Genomic DNA, 19,098 nt, shown 5'->3' with positions numbered 1-19,098 from the left:
GAAAACATTTAATTATTTTATTTAGCACGTATTGGCAATACATGTACGAGGTTGTCCTAAAAGTTCGAAAATAATGCCGTTTTTTGTAGAAAAAAAGTGGTTTTATATAGATCTGCTGTATGTTAAAATATTTCTTATGAAAAAACAAGTCAGAATGTTTATTTTTTATTTAATCATTTATTTAACAAAATCGTATATGCCAAATTGCAGATTGATACACGAAATATATTTCAATAATATTGAGTTGTTTTAAGAAATTTTTTGTCTCTTACATCGTTTACACCGTATCAAAACTTATATTTTTATCGGACTCTGCCCTGTTTGGACGGCCAATGTCGCTTTCTCTGTTGAGTTTTGACACATTAAGCTTCATCTATAAAACTTAAATCATTCTGACTTGGATTGTATAAGAAATTATTTGATTTATAATAGATGCATATAGAACCATTTATTTTAACAAAAATGTTATTGTCCACGAACTTTTTACACAACCCTCGTACACAATAAAACTTATTCGAAAATAATGCAAGTATGACCAGAATTCAAGTTAAGAGTTTAAGATAGTTAGGATAGTTTCCATCCCGAAAATGATGTTCTTCCTGCAATGTCGCTACGAATAGCACCAACATTCCAGGACGCATGTGCCCTCACAAAGACGTCATCTCCTGCGTTGACTTGTATCACGACAATTCCTGTTCCTTCGAAGTCTGAATCACCTACAAGGTGTGTGTGAATTATTCCTACTTCATCTGTATTTACCATTAACTGTGTAGCGTGTCGCCTACCCCCATAAATTCTTATTGTCCAAGAAAAGACATAGATACCACTTTCAGGTACAATGAATATTCCTGTTGGGGAATGGTATCCGTTTCCAACGTTGGTTTTCACGACATCGAATCTCAAAGGATATTGAACAGATATTGACTGCGTATGTTGAGACATATAGGCATAAAATGCAACGATTTTTGATAAAGCTGGTGAGCCAGAGGTTGTTGTAATAGGGGAAAGCAATCTCTCTGAAAGAAAAATATCTAAAAGTGACAAAAAGAGAGTTAAAAATACAAATCCTTTACCATAGATTCCATTGAAGAATTTCCATATATTTCTGCCTAATCAGTGTCAAGAAATTTGAATGAATAGAAATTAAGAAACCAACTAATCAGTAGAAATTTACTGATCAGATATGAGAGAGATAAAGAGATCATTTATCTACAGTGGTTCATAATACCATTATCAAGAGTTATTTATCAATAATTTCTTCCGAACTGCAATTACATATACATCATTTTTCCCTGTTTCAGAGGTCAACAGTGATAATCCGGTAAATAAACCCACAAACACTACAAATAGTAAACTAGTTATAAACAAGAAACATATTGACGCAAGCGTCAAAAATCGGCCGCAAACCAATTTATATAACTGTTGAAATTATTTTAGAAACTGAAATTTGTTGGTTTTTTTTTTAATTTCTTATATTTATCTGTTAAAATATCCTCGTGACACGAAAAAAAAAATGCATGCGACAATGCCGATTTTCTTCATGCATAATGCATGTACAATTATTACATGTATAGGCATTATAAACTGTGCATAGTCCTCTGCGTCTCTGCACTCAGTTTGGTACAACTTGACGAACTCTGGTGAGTTTGCTGTTTAAGTAGTTTTTACATAAAACGTACAAAACTAAAGTTTAAACTTAGCTATAGTTTTACCTTAATAAAAACGCAACAAATATATAATATGTGGGACTCCTCGCTCTCTCTAAGAGGATGTTACCCCCCCCCCCCCAACGCCTTCTAGATCCACCACTACATTTCTTCTCGTTCAATTGAGATGTGGCGGTAAAATGTTTGGCACATTGTAAAACGCGCTCTATCCTAGTCTCCTGGACTAACATGTCGTAATATTCTTTGCTTTTAAGAAATCAATATTTCATCATATTTTTTAAAAACATCCATAGGAATTTTTTAAATATACACTTCATTTCAAATAAATACAGCAGATCCTGTTTTAAAAAGAGAAAGTAAAATTGTTGATTTACAACGCGGTCTTTGTTTTTGACTATGCCTAACACTCGTACTAATTTTCTCCGCACTTCAGTTATATCAGAGTTTGTCAATCAGGATTGGATGAAATATTTACCCCATTATTTATAAAATTTAATTTTACGATTATTGTGCTTTTTCTAAACATTTAGACAATCTTTGTTTAATATTGATAATGTTGAATATTTTTATTTAAATTGTTAACTCCGCAGAAACGCACAGCGACTTAAAACTTTCATATCATATAACCGACCGCCTCCTGGCGGCCGGTAATTAAAACCCCGACCCCAAAGTATTGTAGTAACGGGTTCAGGTGAATAAGAGGTGAAAAGCATTCTCTGTTAACTGGACTCCCTGCTTTTAATATCTACCTTACCGGAAAAAAATATGTTCCTTGGTAAGATTTAGAAATTGTATGAAATCAAAGGAATATCAGTTGGTATGAAACTTGTCAGCTAAATGATTATATAGGGAGAAAATAACATTTTTCTGTTTTAGAGATGGCAATTCTTCCTAGGCACCTGACCCTACCTCGTAAAGCCTTTGTCTTATGCCCTGTTCAAGATTTGTATTGGCTGTAATTTGTAAAGCTCGATCTCCGATCTTAATCTTCACCTTTTTTCATTGGATTAACAAATCATTACCGTTAATAAAGAATATGCAAGAAGTACAATGCCAAATACGTTCAATAATTATCTCGGTATCAGTAAAAGTAAAGATTAAATGTAAAGTTGATATTGCCTTACTTTTATTGATGGTTCCTTCGGAATATGTATTTCTGTCTTCGTTATCTTTGATGTGGCCATTTCTCATTTCGTGCATTCTAGTGTCATCTATTTCCGATAAAGTAAATCCTTTTATTCCTTTGCCTTCAGAAAACTTTTCTTCATTTTCATACTTTTGCATAGGATGTTCCTCTTCAGAAATCTGTCTTTTAAATCAAAAATGACTTTATCTTGCTCCTCAACCCTTGCTTCAAGTCTTTAAAAACGTTGATTATCTTTTGTTTGTCTAGAAATCATCTTTGATAGTTCACGGACAGTCGTCTCTAAGTTCAGAATTCGATCTTCATAATTTTTAATTTCTGAATTTTCCTGACTTGTTGAAGGAAATTTATTCTCCTGAATATTAGGAAAATTTTTGGCTTTCTTGGGTGTACTTGAGGAAACGTCATTTGTTCTGTCTAAATTGACTGAAATAAACTGTTCTTTTCCAATATATTTCTCCAGCTGACCGACTCTTTTATCCAACAAGCGAATTTCATCGGAATTAAATGAACTGGAATCCTGAGCAAAACAGCTTTGGAAATGGACAAGAAGACTGAGAAGGCCAAAAACCCACGTGCACATTGTCATGTCTTCTACGTGATTGATAAGAAATGCATAACCTCCTATATTTTAATGCTAACTCTTATCTGTTTTGTCTCAGTTATATAACACTTACATTTACGACATATCTAACAGACAATGACATAAAGATATTGCTCTCCTTCAGATATACCACTAAAAAGGATCACGATGCTAGCCCTTTGTTAATCTCTTTGTGCACTGTTAAGGAGTAAGTAAGTTAGTAAAAATATATTTACCTTTAATTTATTTCTTCTAAAAGGGCACGACAAAAAGAAATTTCTAAATGTTAATTGAACAATTATAGAACTAATATTAATTTTTTGGATAAGAATAAGAATCCTTTTGTTAAGTTATTTTTTAATGCTGATTCAAAAACTTTTTATGATAACATCAAACCATATCGCTATGATTCCAGCTAGTTGGTCATAGATCAAAAGGTGCCAATCATATTATAAATATATACAATCAAACATTTTTTTTATGTGTCATTAAGTGAAAATACTGACTTATTTCGTTAGCATTTTAATTGATGAGCAACAATTGTTTAAAACTGTTCTTTTATATTTGACATATTTGAAACCATTACAAATGCATTTTGCGTTTTATCCATCGTCGCAAACCACGGTCAAAACGTACGATCCTCTCCCATTCTGGCCGTGGTTGAACGAGGAGAGAATTCTTCGTAGCTCATTAAAAAATTGACCAATGCGAGTAAAGCATAGTCGGATGATGAACTTTATCGCGACCTTTCAATGTCCAATCGCAGTATAGGAAATGTTTTTTGTATACTGTTGACGTCAGTTGTTGATTTCAAATGCGATGGAAACAAAACTTTCCACTGACTGAATATGACGTCAAAATAGAGAGGCGTAAATACTCAAGATTACAACACTTTTTTGTGATCAAGCAGCCACGGGTAGGAGAGAGCTATGCGGACTCTGGACCTTAGCTTGAGACGATGCGTTTTATCGTAATAATTTATGAGCATGTCAGTAGTCTTATTATGACGTGACTTCAGAAAACGTTTATCTGTGTGTTTTGTTTTGAAAATGGCATTCAAATTAATTTCATACTCGGCTTATTAAAAGAACCATCAAAAGTAAAATGTTCAGTTACTTTCAGTTTGACAGTAATTTTCTTGTTTGTCAAGGTTTAAAAAAAGGTTAATAACATACAGCCGTAGATGATCGCATTGTTTAATGATATCTTTATCATTTGTACTACGAGGTCTGTTCAAAACTCTGATATAATTATTATTTCTAATAGACATTAAAAAAAAAAACTACTGAAGAGAAACAATCTCGTATAGATCATTCTGAAAGACACCCAAAATCGGGGACCAAATACTGGTCTTACCCTATCTTGTACTTTCTTTGCTTTCTTGTCATGAACTATACTACAAATATCTTGATGGTTCTTAAATTTGTAAACAATCAGGTTTGGGTGCTTTTTTAAATAAAACATTTTCCCTATGATTTGTAATATCATGTATTGGATAGAATCATAAGAAACACGCGTCCTTATTACCTTTTAGCTACCTTATCTTTTAAACTTTTTTAAGAACTTTTAAAATCAAAGTTTGAATAATTTAATTGAAGTGAATGTTTAACTGTTATATACTTTTTGAAAAAAATCTTAAATTCATAACATATTAGTCCTACAAACATATCCCAAAAAAGTATAGCAAATATGAAAACCCGATGGTTTAGTTATCAAGATGATTAGATAATGTGTTCACGTAACTTAAATAAATCACAGGAAGGAGTATAGACAAAGCAATTATAAAAGACAGCTTATATCTATTAAGATTGGGAAAAACCTTCTGAGGCTATATAAGGACGATAAAGTTCAAAAGAGAAGGAAGCTAACATTAAGGATAGTAGATTAAACAAGGAAAATGTATCTACACTGAAATTTCTGTCGTATATTTGGCTAAAAATTGTGGCAAAAAAAATTAATATACATATACATGTATATTTGAAATGGCGGCCCGTATCAAATCTATAGGAAGACTACTTTCACAGCCAATATTTCCAGAAACGATCGTAGGAACTGGCCATCGTGAAGGACAAGTTACATCTACATTGTTCTTATCTCACGTGATTGCGGGTATCCTTGTTATTTATGGAGTTTTATTTGCCGGCGAGTCTATGAGTGAGACGTTCGCTGTGGGTAAATGGACAGTGTTTACTGTATGTGTCATCTTTGGCTTGCTGTCCATAGTGATTTTGCTGATTTCTAGTTTCCATGGAAACAAGAATGTTCCTAGCTTGAGAAGTACAAATGACAATCCTTCTATAAATTTACAGCTACTGTTCCTGTGGATATTTGGATTGGGCAACGTGATCTTTTTAGGCGTAAACATAGCTGTTTATGCGGATTGCCTGATGAAAACGACCGAAGATTTATCTAGTAATTTATTTTTGATATCTGCTAATTTACTTTACATGCTATTTATACTGTTACAAATACTTCTTCTTACATACCACAAAGCAACACGAATGCCATCAACAATATACTTTCATTTTTCGATTGTCTGTATCCTAGCCGCAAACTTCTCAATATGGTATAGCTCAACTATTTATACTTTGTTTAAACATGGGAACAGAACAGAGATTCGGCACAACTCCTCGTGCTTCCAAAATTCTGATATAGAGAAAAAATTGAGAAGAAAGATATCTGACGTTTTCCTGCCACCACAGTTAGAATTCTGTATTCTTGCAGCGACGCTTCTCGTATCCTTGTGGCAAAATGGGATAAAGTTCCAAGAAGTTCGATACACTGAGCTTACTGACGTTGTTTCTGAGAGCAGATTTAGAGCTGTTTTTAAAAGACCTGATGGCGCCTACATAGTTGCTGTTATTATTGGAATTTCTCTCAATATTCCTATATTTACCTCAACAGTTCTGTTAGATTTTGTATATGAGTGGGAAAATGAGAATGTAATAATTTTCTTAGACTTCAGTGAAATTCTATGTGCATTCAGTACATGTGCCGTCGTGTACATGTGTTGGCACAGAATCAAAGGCCATTTTCGGTATTCCATAAAACCTATTACTATACAAGAATTCATTCTAATTATAAGTTCTATGGGAATAATGGCATATTTTACGATGGGATTTCTTGCAGGAATTTCTGGCTCCACCCTCTCAAGGTCCACCATTGCCAGTCGTGTGTTTGGAATGATGGAAACATTTCTTCAAACATTACTTCTGATTCATTCCTCAAGATGTACCGTTTCAGGGAGCAGATCAAAATTGATCTCCGTATTTGCACTAATTCTTGTCATCACGAATCTATCTTACTGGTTTCAAAATTCTTACAATAGGAATATAATAACAAACTCTCGATACATCGGATATTCTGATTGGTTCTTTGTAGAGATAACTCTGGTGCCTCTGATGATATTCTATAGGTTTTTCTCAGCAATGAATGCATATACTTTGTACAAAAGATTCAAGTATTTAGACTAATTTTAAAAAACTGCATGGCTGTTTCTGGAACTATGATACCCATATGTGAATATTTTGGCATTGTTATTAAGACACATTATTCCTAATTTTAGAATTATGTTATTTCAACATTGATCTCACAAAAGTTAACCAAAAATAATTATATTATAGTACTCTTACTGAGATGGAGGATTAATTACATCTACGACAGGATTTTAAAATATTTGGTTAGCATATTTTTCTCTCAAAAGAATAAACCAGATATCATTAACTTTATTTATTGATAAATAAGTAATGTTTTTGTAAGTAATGGTATGTCTAGTTTGGCAATTAATGACATATCAAGCTAAAATTTCAGCATTTCTTTACTTTTTGTTGTTTTATGTTCCTTGGAAATTTTGATAACACGGGTTACACAGTACTTATTTTATAGCCTCAGTCCACGAACTTTTGGATAGCCCCTCGTATTTAAAAAACAGACGTTTTTTCAATATCATTACCCATCAAAACTAACTCAAAAATATGTTTGCATTTATTTATAATGATTTTTTTTTTCAAATTAAAAGACGGATACTTGTAGAAGGAATGAACTTAGAAGCTGTAATCTTTAGTTTCAATACAGGAAAACCTTAGCAAAAGCGTAACTGAGTTGACGTTCTATTAACTTGTAAAAAGAGAACAAAAATATGTTTTTCATTTCGTTGTCTTGTAAAGGTCTATGCAGAGAAGTTTTGTGTGAAATAGGAATGTACATACATAATGCTTCCGTTCTGTATAACGTTATGAGATAGCTTTATATTAGCATTCATTATCATGGAAGACAATGTATTTTTATATTGAGATAAAAATATGAAAAAAAAATGTAATCTGGAGGAAGAAGGAAGTATGTTAATTACTTACTTTTTGAAGTACATTCTGTCAGAAAATACATGTATATGGCGGTCTTCTCAAAACACATAGATAATGCAGATTAATTAACAAAAAAAAAAGATATTTAAAAAGCAGGTAATCAGAACGTAAAGTTTAAAGATAAACTAAGTCATTTCTAAAGATTCAAAAAGAGAGAGAGTGTCCCTTGTCATAATAAAAGAAAACAGTAGAATTTATCCATCAAATGATAGTGTTGAAGAAAGGGATAAAATATAAGAAATTAAAAGGCCTTGTCACATGGAACAATTATACTCACGTCAATGATACAAAGTAACCAACTGAAAGATGTTAGTTGGTGACAGAACACTAAATTTTGTTTAATTAGCAGAATTTCTTGCAGTATAAGCGCCTAATAAATCCATTCTAAGAGTACATGGTGTTTTATTTAATAAAATAAAAATGTGATTTTATTTTGGATATTTTTGGCACCCCTATACATGAATAGTTCAGAGGGAAGATGTATTCTGTATGTAACAGCTGTCGTGTTTTTGGTTGTTTTTATTTGTTTTCTTCTTTTTTTTTTTTGACTCAGAAATTTTTAAATATCAATTTGCCTATGTCATATATATTTCAAATATCTGGAACACAAACTTAAGGTAGATTTATTTGTATTTAGGATACTTTTCCTAAAGCTGACAATAATATATTTTCTCCGCTCTACCTACATCAATTATGCATTTTCTAATTAAACATTGGTCAACAAAAATAATTTATGGTAAAAAAAGGTAGGTATCCTGGCTTTCAGAGAAATTGTATGTTTTTAATACTTTTTAGGTATTCTAGATAGCTTCTTTTCCCCTCAATTATTACATGACACATTGTATAAAAGCTTGTTCTATTATTGCAAGACATCAAATATCACTTCCCTATTCATATAAAGTCAATAAGCATCGGTATCCTAGGCTGGATTAAAAAAATCCAATTTCTCTTAACCTGTATATATGGTTTTTTTCACTTTTATAGAGGATACCCTTTCCTAGTTTTCAAAGATCCTTGAACCATATTCAGATGTATAAAATTGTTGATTCAAATGTCTTTAATTTCAAGCTTTAATTTGAGACCTTTTTTTACAAAAAATAATAATTTTAAGAGTTATTTTCATGGCTTCGGTTGTCCTTAAATCTAATATATGTATTCACGTATGTATAATATATCTAAAAATATACTCCTCCCCGGCGGGGAATCGAACCCCGGTCTCCCGCGTGACAGGCGGGGATACTTACCACTATACTACCGAGGAGTTATATTTTTTCTGAACACTATAGTATTTAATACTAGGATCAACTTATAAAATGATAAAATATGATGATAATTTATTCATACTTAGGTAACAGATTACATGAAAGAAAAATGCGACTGCCACTTTTATTGAATCATTTTCTAATTTGTGGCAAATATTATGAGGTCAAGAGTATCAGACCTGATTTGTTTTTAAAAAAATAATTTATGTTTTTATTATTTTAAAAGTTACTTTTTATTTTTAAAAAAGCCACGTGTGGTATTAATTTAATTAAGAAGGTCTGCTACAGTAAACACTGATTCTTTCAGTTCTATACATATCTTTAATCTCTCTATTTATTTGTTTTCATTAATCTTTGTCAATTCAACATATTAATGATTAAAAAGTATTTGATAAAGCCTTAATGAAAGTATTTTATTCCAAGGCGGCCAAAGAAGATATCGTAAACATATCTCTCAGAAAGTAATGAAAGCATCGGTCGATGACACAAATCCCATAACAAAATAAAAAGTGTGTTCAGTTCTTCAAGTAGTTTATTAAAAAGGTGCCACAAAAATGTTGAACCTGTTGATTATAAACACAAATGTTTTTAAATATATGATTCGTGCATGCTGTACAGCAAATCTACATTTAAAATTCTTCTTTTAAAAAAGTATATGTAGTTTTGAAAAAAAAATAGCAGTATTTTCTTTCACATTTGGAACGATTTTAATTCTTATGTATATGTTTATTTGAATACAAAGATCAGGAAAATTTTTCGAGTTAATGTAACCATTCATTATACCATTGTGCACTTACTAAGAAGCAAAAAACACTTTTAAGAATTATTAACAACTTCAAATTTCATGATAAGTTAATGTTTTAATTGTACTGTGTTGTAAAGGGTTTCTTTCTTTCACGGTTATATCCCAAATGATTTAAAATTTTATTTAAAGTGTGTAAAAATATTTTTGTTTAAATAACAAAAATTGCTGAAACATTATTCAATACATTTTGATTAATTTTCTGAATACATTGAAAATTTGCTATCCATTTACTATTTTCTCAAAGACTAATAAATACCAATTTATAAATATTAATTTTTATAGGCATTGCATTATATTGAAAGTTAAGAGAAAATGGAGATTAGAGGTGGCCATGTTGAACGTTGTGTATATCTTGTGTACCTTGTCTAAATATGGTATCGACAATTGAATTAATATAGTTTTTATGTCTACCGCGTATGCCAACGTGATAAAGAAGCAATCAAAGCTTTCTTTTTTTTTAATTTTTTTTAATATCCCATAAATACAATCAAGCTATCAAATGATTAAATAAATGATTAGAAAAATCGTGCCTATATATTACAATTTTAATTTTCAAGGGGGGGGGGGGGGGGTTCATTCCACGATTATAATCGATTATTATAATTTCAGTGTTAAAATATGAGTTAACGTACATTTATTTATTCCTCCATAACTAACAAAAAAACCGACCTGCGTTTGAAGCTAGTATCATTGAATGCGTTATAGGTAAATCGAGTAGGGTTTATCTTTAAAATATATTTATTTAGTCTACTGTACATGTGTATTTCTATTTCAACAGTTTATTCTCAAATCATCGTTTCTAAGTTTAATTGTTATTTACCGAGAGACTTTTTTTTTATTTATTTGTGAGTAAGAAAGTGTGAGTAAATGACATGGACAAAAAATACTTTATATTGTTCTAATATATTTGTAATAAGACGAAAAAATAAATAAATAGAAAAAAAAATTACCGAGAGACTTAATATTTATGATCCACTTTCTTCTTTCTTTTTGCCTACTTGACTGACGTATAATTTGAATTAGTTCCCTTTTTGTCTCCAGATTACAACGACAGATTTTGATTAAGAAACACACAGTATACTAAAATTGTCGAATTATTAGAATATTTATGACAAAGTGAGAAGGATTCTTTCCGCAATGCTTTATTTCATGCATTTCAATTCATGAGATACACATGACAAAAAGTCTTTGTTTTACAACGCATGCAGGTAATACACTCAGGTAACATCCTGTGTATATAGGTATAGCTATATGAAAATTATTTTAAATAAATAAAAACACAGAGAACGAGTAAAACATAAGCGCTTTCATTTCTTCTTCATGATGTTTTACAATACTCATGGTAACGTCTATTGTGACGTCATAATAACTTAACGTTAACAAGTCTTTGATTGACGTCATATTTTTCCCGTACTTTCACAGAACAATGCATTAACAAAGCATACAATAAAAAAGCAATAAACGTGACTCAGTAACATAATTTACATGTAAAGAAACAATTCTTTTACATTAAACTATTTAATTTAGGTTTGAAAGTCCTTATAAAATGTCTTTCTTTATCACGTCTTTCGATTGTGTTAGAGTTGTGCAGTTTATGAAATGGAAAGACAGTAAAAGTTCTATTTCCGCACACGTCTAAGTGTTCACTGACTTTGAGTTTGCGATAATGCGGTACGTTTATTTGTTGTTTGTGTACTCTGATCCTTTCCCGTAAGGTACTTCCCGTCTCGCCGATATATAGTTCCCCGCAACCGGAACATGTTATAAGTATATAACATTTCTAGTTTGACATGACATGTTATTATTAACAGTAAACTGTTTCCCTATAGTATAGCTATATACAAGCCAGCGTCGTTCCCTCGGGGCTCCACCCCATACCAAACAAGGAAAACCGACCGGTTGAAAACCTCGGCCTTTAAAAACTTACGATTTTTCAACTTTATACGCAACCATTTTACACGATATATTAAAGTCAAGGGTTTTTTTTAATATCATAGACAGCTGCTTTTTCCAATAAAAATGGACTCGTAAATTTTCTGAGCTTGTCATTGGTCGTTTGCAAAATTATTTTGTTAAAAAACATTCTGATTTAAAACACAAGGACTCTGAAATTTACATCAGAAAGATCCTTGAGTTTCTGATTGACAATATTTATTTTTTTTTTTTTTTGGAGACTAGGTCTTCCAACAATCTATTGGAATTACCATTGCGCCCCGTTATTAGCAAAGCTATTTTGTATTCATAGGAAGTACCTGGTAGAATATGTCTACAATCTTATGCTTGAAAACAAGAAAACAGTTGCTGCGGCTTTCAACTCGATATTTAGATATATCGACGACGTATTATCAATTAACAATGGTAACTTTCATTCTTATGTCGATACAATATATCCCGGTGAGATAGAAATAAAAGATACCACATAGTCTGAAAACCTGTTTCATATTTGGATATTTTACTTGAAAAAAAAAATTACTGGTTATCCAACAACCAAGCTTAATGACAAAACGAGATGACTTTAATTTTTCAATCGTTTTTCTGTCTCCAAAAACAGCATAGATATTGCAGGTGATAATGGAACATAACTATAAAAATAAAATAAGTTGACGAAGGCAAAGCTAAATTCATCTCGTTTGATATAGAATTTACTAATTAGTTGTTAATTAATTCTTATCATCCATAGTCAGTATGACATTTAAATATGAAAAAGATGTGGCGTCTTTTTTAAGTCGTTTGGAAATATCAGGTCAACATATGTACAGAAGTAAATATTGTTAATTTCTAAAACGTAGTCAATGTTTGTAGCTGTCGACCTGACGGCAACATTGAGTTTTTTATCCTCTCCATAAATAACTGCATGGAGGGATTAATAAGAATATAAGCTCAAAAGATCATTTATACAGTACAATGGAATTAGGAGCATACGGTTTCTAAAACAAGGTAAGTTATTTACAAACAAGTTGATATAACAAGAAAATTTTCGCTATAAGTCATCATTTCGTAAGTTCTATTGTAGATACAATGACCTTATCAGCAAATACAATTTATCATTAAGTCAAATGTTGGATGAATTTTATCTATTTTTTACACATTAAAGTTTATTTATCCGTTATTTTCCAATCACGACAAATAGTGTGCAGCGTTTATGACCGGTCGGCGGGGGATGATCACTCGTCCATGTAAACTAATCCCATTTCTGATGTTTTAAAGGTCCGTGTTTGCTCCGCTAAAAATTGTATTGTTTAATGGACTAGAAAACTGATCGTTATCTACGTATATATCACTTTAACTTTACTATCGTCAACTTTTTTTGAATAATTTAGTATTAAACGATGTACATTATAATCTGTATGTAAAATTTATGTCTCCCAGATGACACGATATTCGCGAGGATTTTCTGCCTCTTAAAAATTTCTAAGACGATCCAGGCTATTGCCAAATAAGTTGATGGTACAAGTCAAAATTTTGCACGTTTTTGCCGACAGAATCGTCATTTCTTCAAATACAATCGTAAAGTCGATAGTTGACTGACGTTTTTCCTTCAGATTGTTAGTCCATTTTTTCACACTAGATTGTATTCGGATTTTCCATTCTGACGATCATGACAAAGAGTACAGGACTGGTGTGACTGGTCGGTAGGTAGTGACAAATCTCCAAATGCACATGATCCCACCTGTCTTTTCATAGACAGCGTTGGTTCTGCTCAAATATTGTATTGATAAATTGATGTTGAAAATGATCATTGTTCGTTGCGTTCATATTTCATCGAATGAATTCTTGATCGGGAAATAAAGGGAAAAAACATTATCCATTCAATGTATGAATAATGGACTAACAGTTAGTATGAAAAACGTCAGTCAGCATTTGACTCAATAATAAATTGTGATTACTGACAAGATAACATTGGATCGGCCATAGAACTTACGAAATGATGAAAATAACGGGGCTGCTGATATTTTTGTTTCATCAACTTGTTTGTCAAAAATGTTCCTCCTTTTAGAAATTATTCATACATAGACCATGCTCCTGCGTATCGAATAAATTGAGATATATAAACTATGTTGCTGCAAAAGTAAGAGAAGTTGTCGATAGAAAAGTTAAAGTCATTACGTTAATCATAGAGCTTGATTGTAAGATTACCTTTAGCAACTTTTTCTATCTAAATATCCAAATATGAAACATATGTGTAGTATTTTAATCTAAACCTCAACAGAATATATCGTATCGCCATAAAAATAAAAATTATCAAATTACCGAAAGAAAATACGTAGTCGATATATCTAAATGTCGAGTTGAAGGGCACAGCAAGTGTTTTCTTCGTTTCACGCATACGATTTTGCACAAATGCGTTTTACAAAAATAGGTCTTCTTATGACGGGGTGCAATTGGTACCCATTGGAATTCCAATAGATTATTGGAAGACCTGGACTCCAAAAACTACATAGATATTGTCAATCAGAAACTCAAGCATATTTTTTATCATAACTTCAGAGTACTTGCGTGTACAGTCAGAGGGTTTTTAACAAAACTTTTTTGCAAACCACTAATGACAAGATAAGTAAATTCACCAGTTCCATTTTTGTTGAAAATGCAGCTGTAAATGATATCAGAAAGCTTGGACATAAAATTATTATTGGGAATGGTTGTGTATAAAATTGAAAAGTCTTAATTTTTTAAGCTGTTGATTTTGGTAAAATCTTGTGATTTCAAATTTTCCAAAGGTTCCTTGGAATTTTTAATTATCTACATCTGATTTACACCACTTCTTGAATATATTGTTGAACAGTACCCTTGAAGTTTCTCCATCATTAATATTAATACCTTCGTAAGGAGTAAAGAAAGAGGCTTGGATGAACATTTACTGAACCCGCTTTGTATCTTTGTTTGTATGGATTCATATAAAGTTTCGGAATCCAATATATTTATGTTAGATCAACTTCATTTTGGTTCTTTGGGATATAAAAAATATTCAAAATTGACATTTGATTTTGGAGAAACGTTATCTCATCATATTTACTAATTCTGAATATAGATATTCTTAAAAAGATCATGAATTAATTGTCTGAAAATCATATTTTCTTATTGATTTTAGATTGGATAAAAGGATCGTTTTAAAATTAAGACAAAAAAGTTTGATAATATGTATCCTCTTGAATGAATTATATTTAATGATTTATTCATAAAGATTGTAATATGATTGCACGTTTTTGTAATACATGAACACTTATAGTTTTCAAATTCTGCCTATAGTGTGAGATGTTTAGGATTGCTTTCATCCCGAAAATGATGATCTTCCTGCAATGTCGCTACGAATGGCGCCATTATTCCATGACTCATGTGTCCTCACAAAGACATCATCCCCTGCGTTGACTTGTATCACGACAATTCCTGTCCCCTCCAAGTCTGAACCTGAGGCGGCGAGTGTGTGAAGTATTCCTTCTTCATCTGTATTCACCATTAAATGTGTTGACTGTCGCTCATCACCGTTTACTCTTATTGTCCAAGGAAAGACATTGATCCCACTTTCAGGAACAATGAATATTCCTGACGGGGAATGATATCCTTGGCCAACGTTGGTTTTCGCGACATCGAATCTCAAAGGATATCAAACAGATATCGTCTGCGTGTGTTGAGGCATATAGGCATAAAATGCAACGGATTTTGATAAAGTGGGCGAACGAGTGGTTGTTGTAACAGGGGAGAGCAGTCTCTCTGATCGAAAATTATCTAAAATGAAACATATGGAGATAACGAACAGTATTCAAGATCAAAAGTCCATACAACAATCAGAATAAAAGTGACATCATAGATTTTTTTAAAACAACATTCTCTTTTCTATCATTTTCATTGAAAAATTCGTAATATTTCTGCCTAATCAATATAAATTACTCCGACTGAACTGTTCATTAGCTTCATGTTCTTCGTTTATCATCATACCTTTTTATAGAATATGCAAAAAATACAAATCCGAATTGTTACTAATGTAAGCTCGGCATCAATAAAGTAAATACTGAATTATAAATTAAATCTGCCTTACTTTGATTTATAGTTCCTTCGGGATTATTATTTTTGTCTTTGTTATCTTTGATATGGTCATGTCCCATTCCGTGCCCTCCAGTTCCAACTTCTCCAGAAAAAGTAGATTCTCTTATTCCTTTCCCTTCAAATAGCGTTTTTTCTTTTTCATATTTTTGAATAGGACGTTCATTTTCCGAAATTTATATTCTCAAATCAAAAATGACTCTTTCTTGCTCCTCAACCCTTTCTTCTAGTCTTTGAAAATGTTGTTTATATACCGTATGTCTAGCGATCACCATTGATAGTTAACGGACAGTCCTCTCTAAGGTCTGAATTCGATCGTCACAATTTTTAATTTCTGAATTTTCCTGGCTTGTTGAAGGAAATTTATTTTCCTGAATAATAGGAAAATATTCGGCTTTCCTGGATGTACTAGAGGAAACGTCATATGTTCTGTCTAAACTGACTGAAATAAACTGTTCTTTTCCAATATATTTCTCCAGCTGAGCGACTCGTATTTTCAGCAAGCGAATTTCATCGGAATTGAATGAACTGGAATCCTGAGCAAAACCGCTTTGGGAATGGACAGCAAGACTCAGAAGGACTAAAAACCACGTGCACATTGTCGTGTCTTCTACGTGATTGATAAGAAATGCATAATCTCCTATACTTCAATGCTAACTCTTATCTGTTTTGTCTCCGTCATTGTACTTACGCACAGCATGTTTTATATTTAAGAGACAATTATTACCAGATATGGCTTTCCTATAAGAATATCACTAAAATCGATCACGATGTTTCCCCTTTGTTAATCTCTTTCTGCAATGTTAAGGGATAAGTAAGCTAGTAAGAAATATATCTATTTTTAATTTTTTTCCTCTAAAAAGGCACAACAAAAAAGAAATTTTGAAATGATTGTCCAACAATTATAGAACTAATATTAATTATGTGGATAAGAATACAAAACCTTTTGTAAAGTTATTATTTAATGCTGATTCATAAGCTTTTCATAATAACATAAAAACGTATCGCTATAATTCAAGCTAGTTGGCATAGCCAATATAAATGGTTTCAAACATATTAAAAGTAAATACAATCAAACCTTTTCTGGTGTGTCTCTGAGTAAATAACAGAGACTTAGCTTATCACGTTAACATTTTATGACCAATTGTTTAAAATGTTCTTTCTGTATTTGGCATGTTTGAAACCATGACAAATACAAGTAGGATTTGATTTTTTGCGTTTTATCGTAATATTTTATAACCATAACAGTAGTCTTATTATAACATGACTTCAGAAAACGTTTATTTGCGTGTTTTGTTTTGAAAATGGCATTCAAATTAATTTTATACCCGGCCTAGTAAAAGATACATCAAGGGTAAATTGTTCAGTTATGTTCAGTTTGACACTACTTTTCTTGTTTGTCGAGATTTAAAATAAAATTAATAACATACAACCGTAGATGATTGCATTGTTTAATAATATCTTTATCATTTGTTCCACGAGGTTTTTTTTAAAACTCTGCTATAATTATTATTTCTTACAGTCATAAAAAATAGAATTATACAGAAACAATCTCGTATGATTTTACAAAAAAAAAATCGATGAAGTACTTTGACAAGGTAATTTTCTACTCAAAATATTGTTGTTTTATTATTTTTGATGGTGCTGTATAGGACGCAAAGAAGCAACTATAACTTAACTTTATCTTATCTTTTACATTCGCGCAAAAATTTGTAACTATTATAGAAATGTCATTTCATTGCTACATAAAGGATATGGAGATAACGAAGAGTATTCAATATCAAAGTCCATAAAACAATACAAAATAGAAACAGAGCAAAGACGGACCTCCAAAACATCAGATGTAGGATCGGGTGCCATGGAGGAATGAGCATTCCCTGCCGACAGGTCACACCCGCCGCCAATTCATTGTATAAATAATTGGACTAAAAATAAGTATGAAAAACGTCAGCCAGCATTTGCCTTAATGATAAATTGTATTTGCTGACAAGGTCATGGTATCGACCATAGAACTTACAAAATGATGATAACGAGACTGCTGATAGTCCGACCAAATAATGGTTTGAATTCAGTCATCATAAGTGTAAATATCTGAATAATGTGTACTACCGTTACAAAAGTTTGCGGGCAAAATTCTTTTTAAGCAATTCAATAATAATCATCTAATAAAAAGAAATATTTTCTAATAATTTAATCTTAGTTATAACACGTCATATTTGATTGGGTAAAAGATTTTATTCATTTCGTATAACATAACTTGCTTATGTCACAATGAGTTACGTCAAAAACATATTACTTCGGTTGACGTTACTTTTAAAATGCTATATTTGAAGCTTTAAGAATTACGATCCATTGTAATAATTGAATAAACAGTTTAAATTGAGCAGGTAACTAGCTCTGATATGTCCCTTATTGTTATTCTTTCATCTTCATTCACTGCGTCACGTATGGCGTCAATGATGGTAACGTCAATTTCCTTAGGTCTTTTGAGTCTTTCATCATCTTCTATGGATTCTCCTCCTCCTCTAAATCTTTTATTCCACTTGTAAACTGCCGCTCCACATAATGGGAGTCTCCAGCAATGTCCATCATCTGGATAGTCTCTTGTGGTGTCTGCACCGCATAAAAGTACATAAGATTAAATACCTTACTAAGTTTTATTTCATTTATTTTATTTATAGTGTCGATTACAATTTCCGAAAGAACTCATTGATGGCATCTTCAAAAAGTGGTCTTACGCAATCTAAATTTACTGCATTCGTCTACAAATTTATCGAACAATTCTGGAAGTTGTACTTTTTTATTTTCCTTGTTAATGTAGCAATGAACTATTGTCATCGATATAAGAGTTTTTATCTCACTAGTGATTCAATAGGCCATTTGCAAGAGCAAAGGTCGAATGTTGACTGAAGTCTTAAAAACAAACTGTTAGCTACTTATTTTTACTCCTAGTGGTTTACGGATTTTTATTTCGTTAAGCGGATCATGACAAGAAACACAAGTTTGATATGAACGGTAGAGGGAATGATCATTCTTTGATATTAAAAATTTATTTCTCGCTGATTGAATTCAAACAAAAATACAATAACCTTTGAAGATTTGTTAGAAAATTACACCTTTACAGCACATAACACTTTTAGAGTATCTAAAATTATATATGTATAAGTAATAAACTCTTCAGATTTGGAGAGATTTTCCTATTTTATAAAAAAAAAATTGCACATGTTTTTCAATAAA

General features: G+C 31.6%; 1 protein-coding gene and 1 non-coding gene across 2 annotated transcripts; both read right to left on the bottom strand.

Annotated features, from left to right (window-relative positions):
- Nucleotides 1–564: 564 nt before the first annotated feature.
- On the bottom strand, nt 565–3,430 carry LOC134245858 (complement C1q-like protein 2). The gene is made up of 2 exons (XM_062728105.1): nt 2,792–3,430; nt 565–1,016 (listed from the first exon to the last, which is right to left on the bottom strand). Exons 1-2 carry the CDS (start codon nt 2,949–2,951, stop codon nt 565–567), a joined length of 612 nt encoding a protein of 203 aa, XP_062584089.1. The 5' UTR covers nt 2,952–3,430.
- Nucleotides 3,431–8,944: 5,514 nt separating this feature from the next.
- Trnad-guc (transfer RNA aspartic acid (anticodon GUC)) lies at nt 8,945–9,016 on the bottom strand. Its single transcript has one exon. It is a non-coding gene; the product is annotated as a tRNA-Asp (tRNA).
- Between the last annotated feature and the right edge of the window lie 10,082 nt (nt 9,017–19,098).

Source organism: Saccostrea cucullata, unplaced genomic scaffold, assembly GCF_032062105.1.
Source record: "Saccostrea cucullata isolate Sc308-1 unplaced genomic scaffold, CSIRO_AGI_Scuc_v1 ctg10255, whole genome shotgun sequence".
Classification (NCBI taxonomy): Eukaryota; Metazoa; Mollusca; class Bivalvia; order Ostreida; family Ostreidae; genus Saccostrea; species Saccostrea cuccullata.
This window is presented reverse-complemented; position numbering and strand designations above follow the sequence as displayed.

Excerpts from the sequence above, each read along its gene's own strand:
- LOC134245858 (XM_062728105.1), bottom strand. The coding sequence starts at position 2,951 with ATGCAAAAGTATGAAAATGAAGAAAAGTTTTCTGAAGGCAAAGGAATA. Across the intron at positions 1,017-2,791 it reads CGAAGGAACCATCAATAAAA|AGAGATTGCTTTCCCCTATT; the intron begins GTAAGGCAATAT and ends TTTTTCTTTCAG.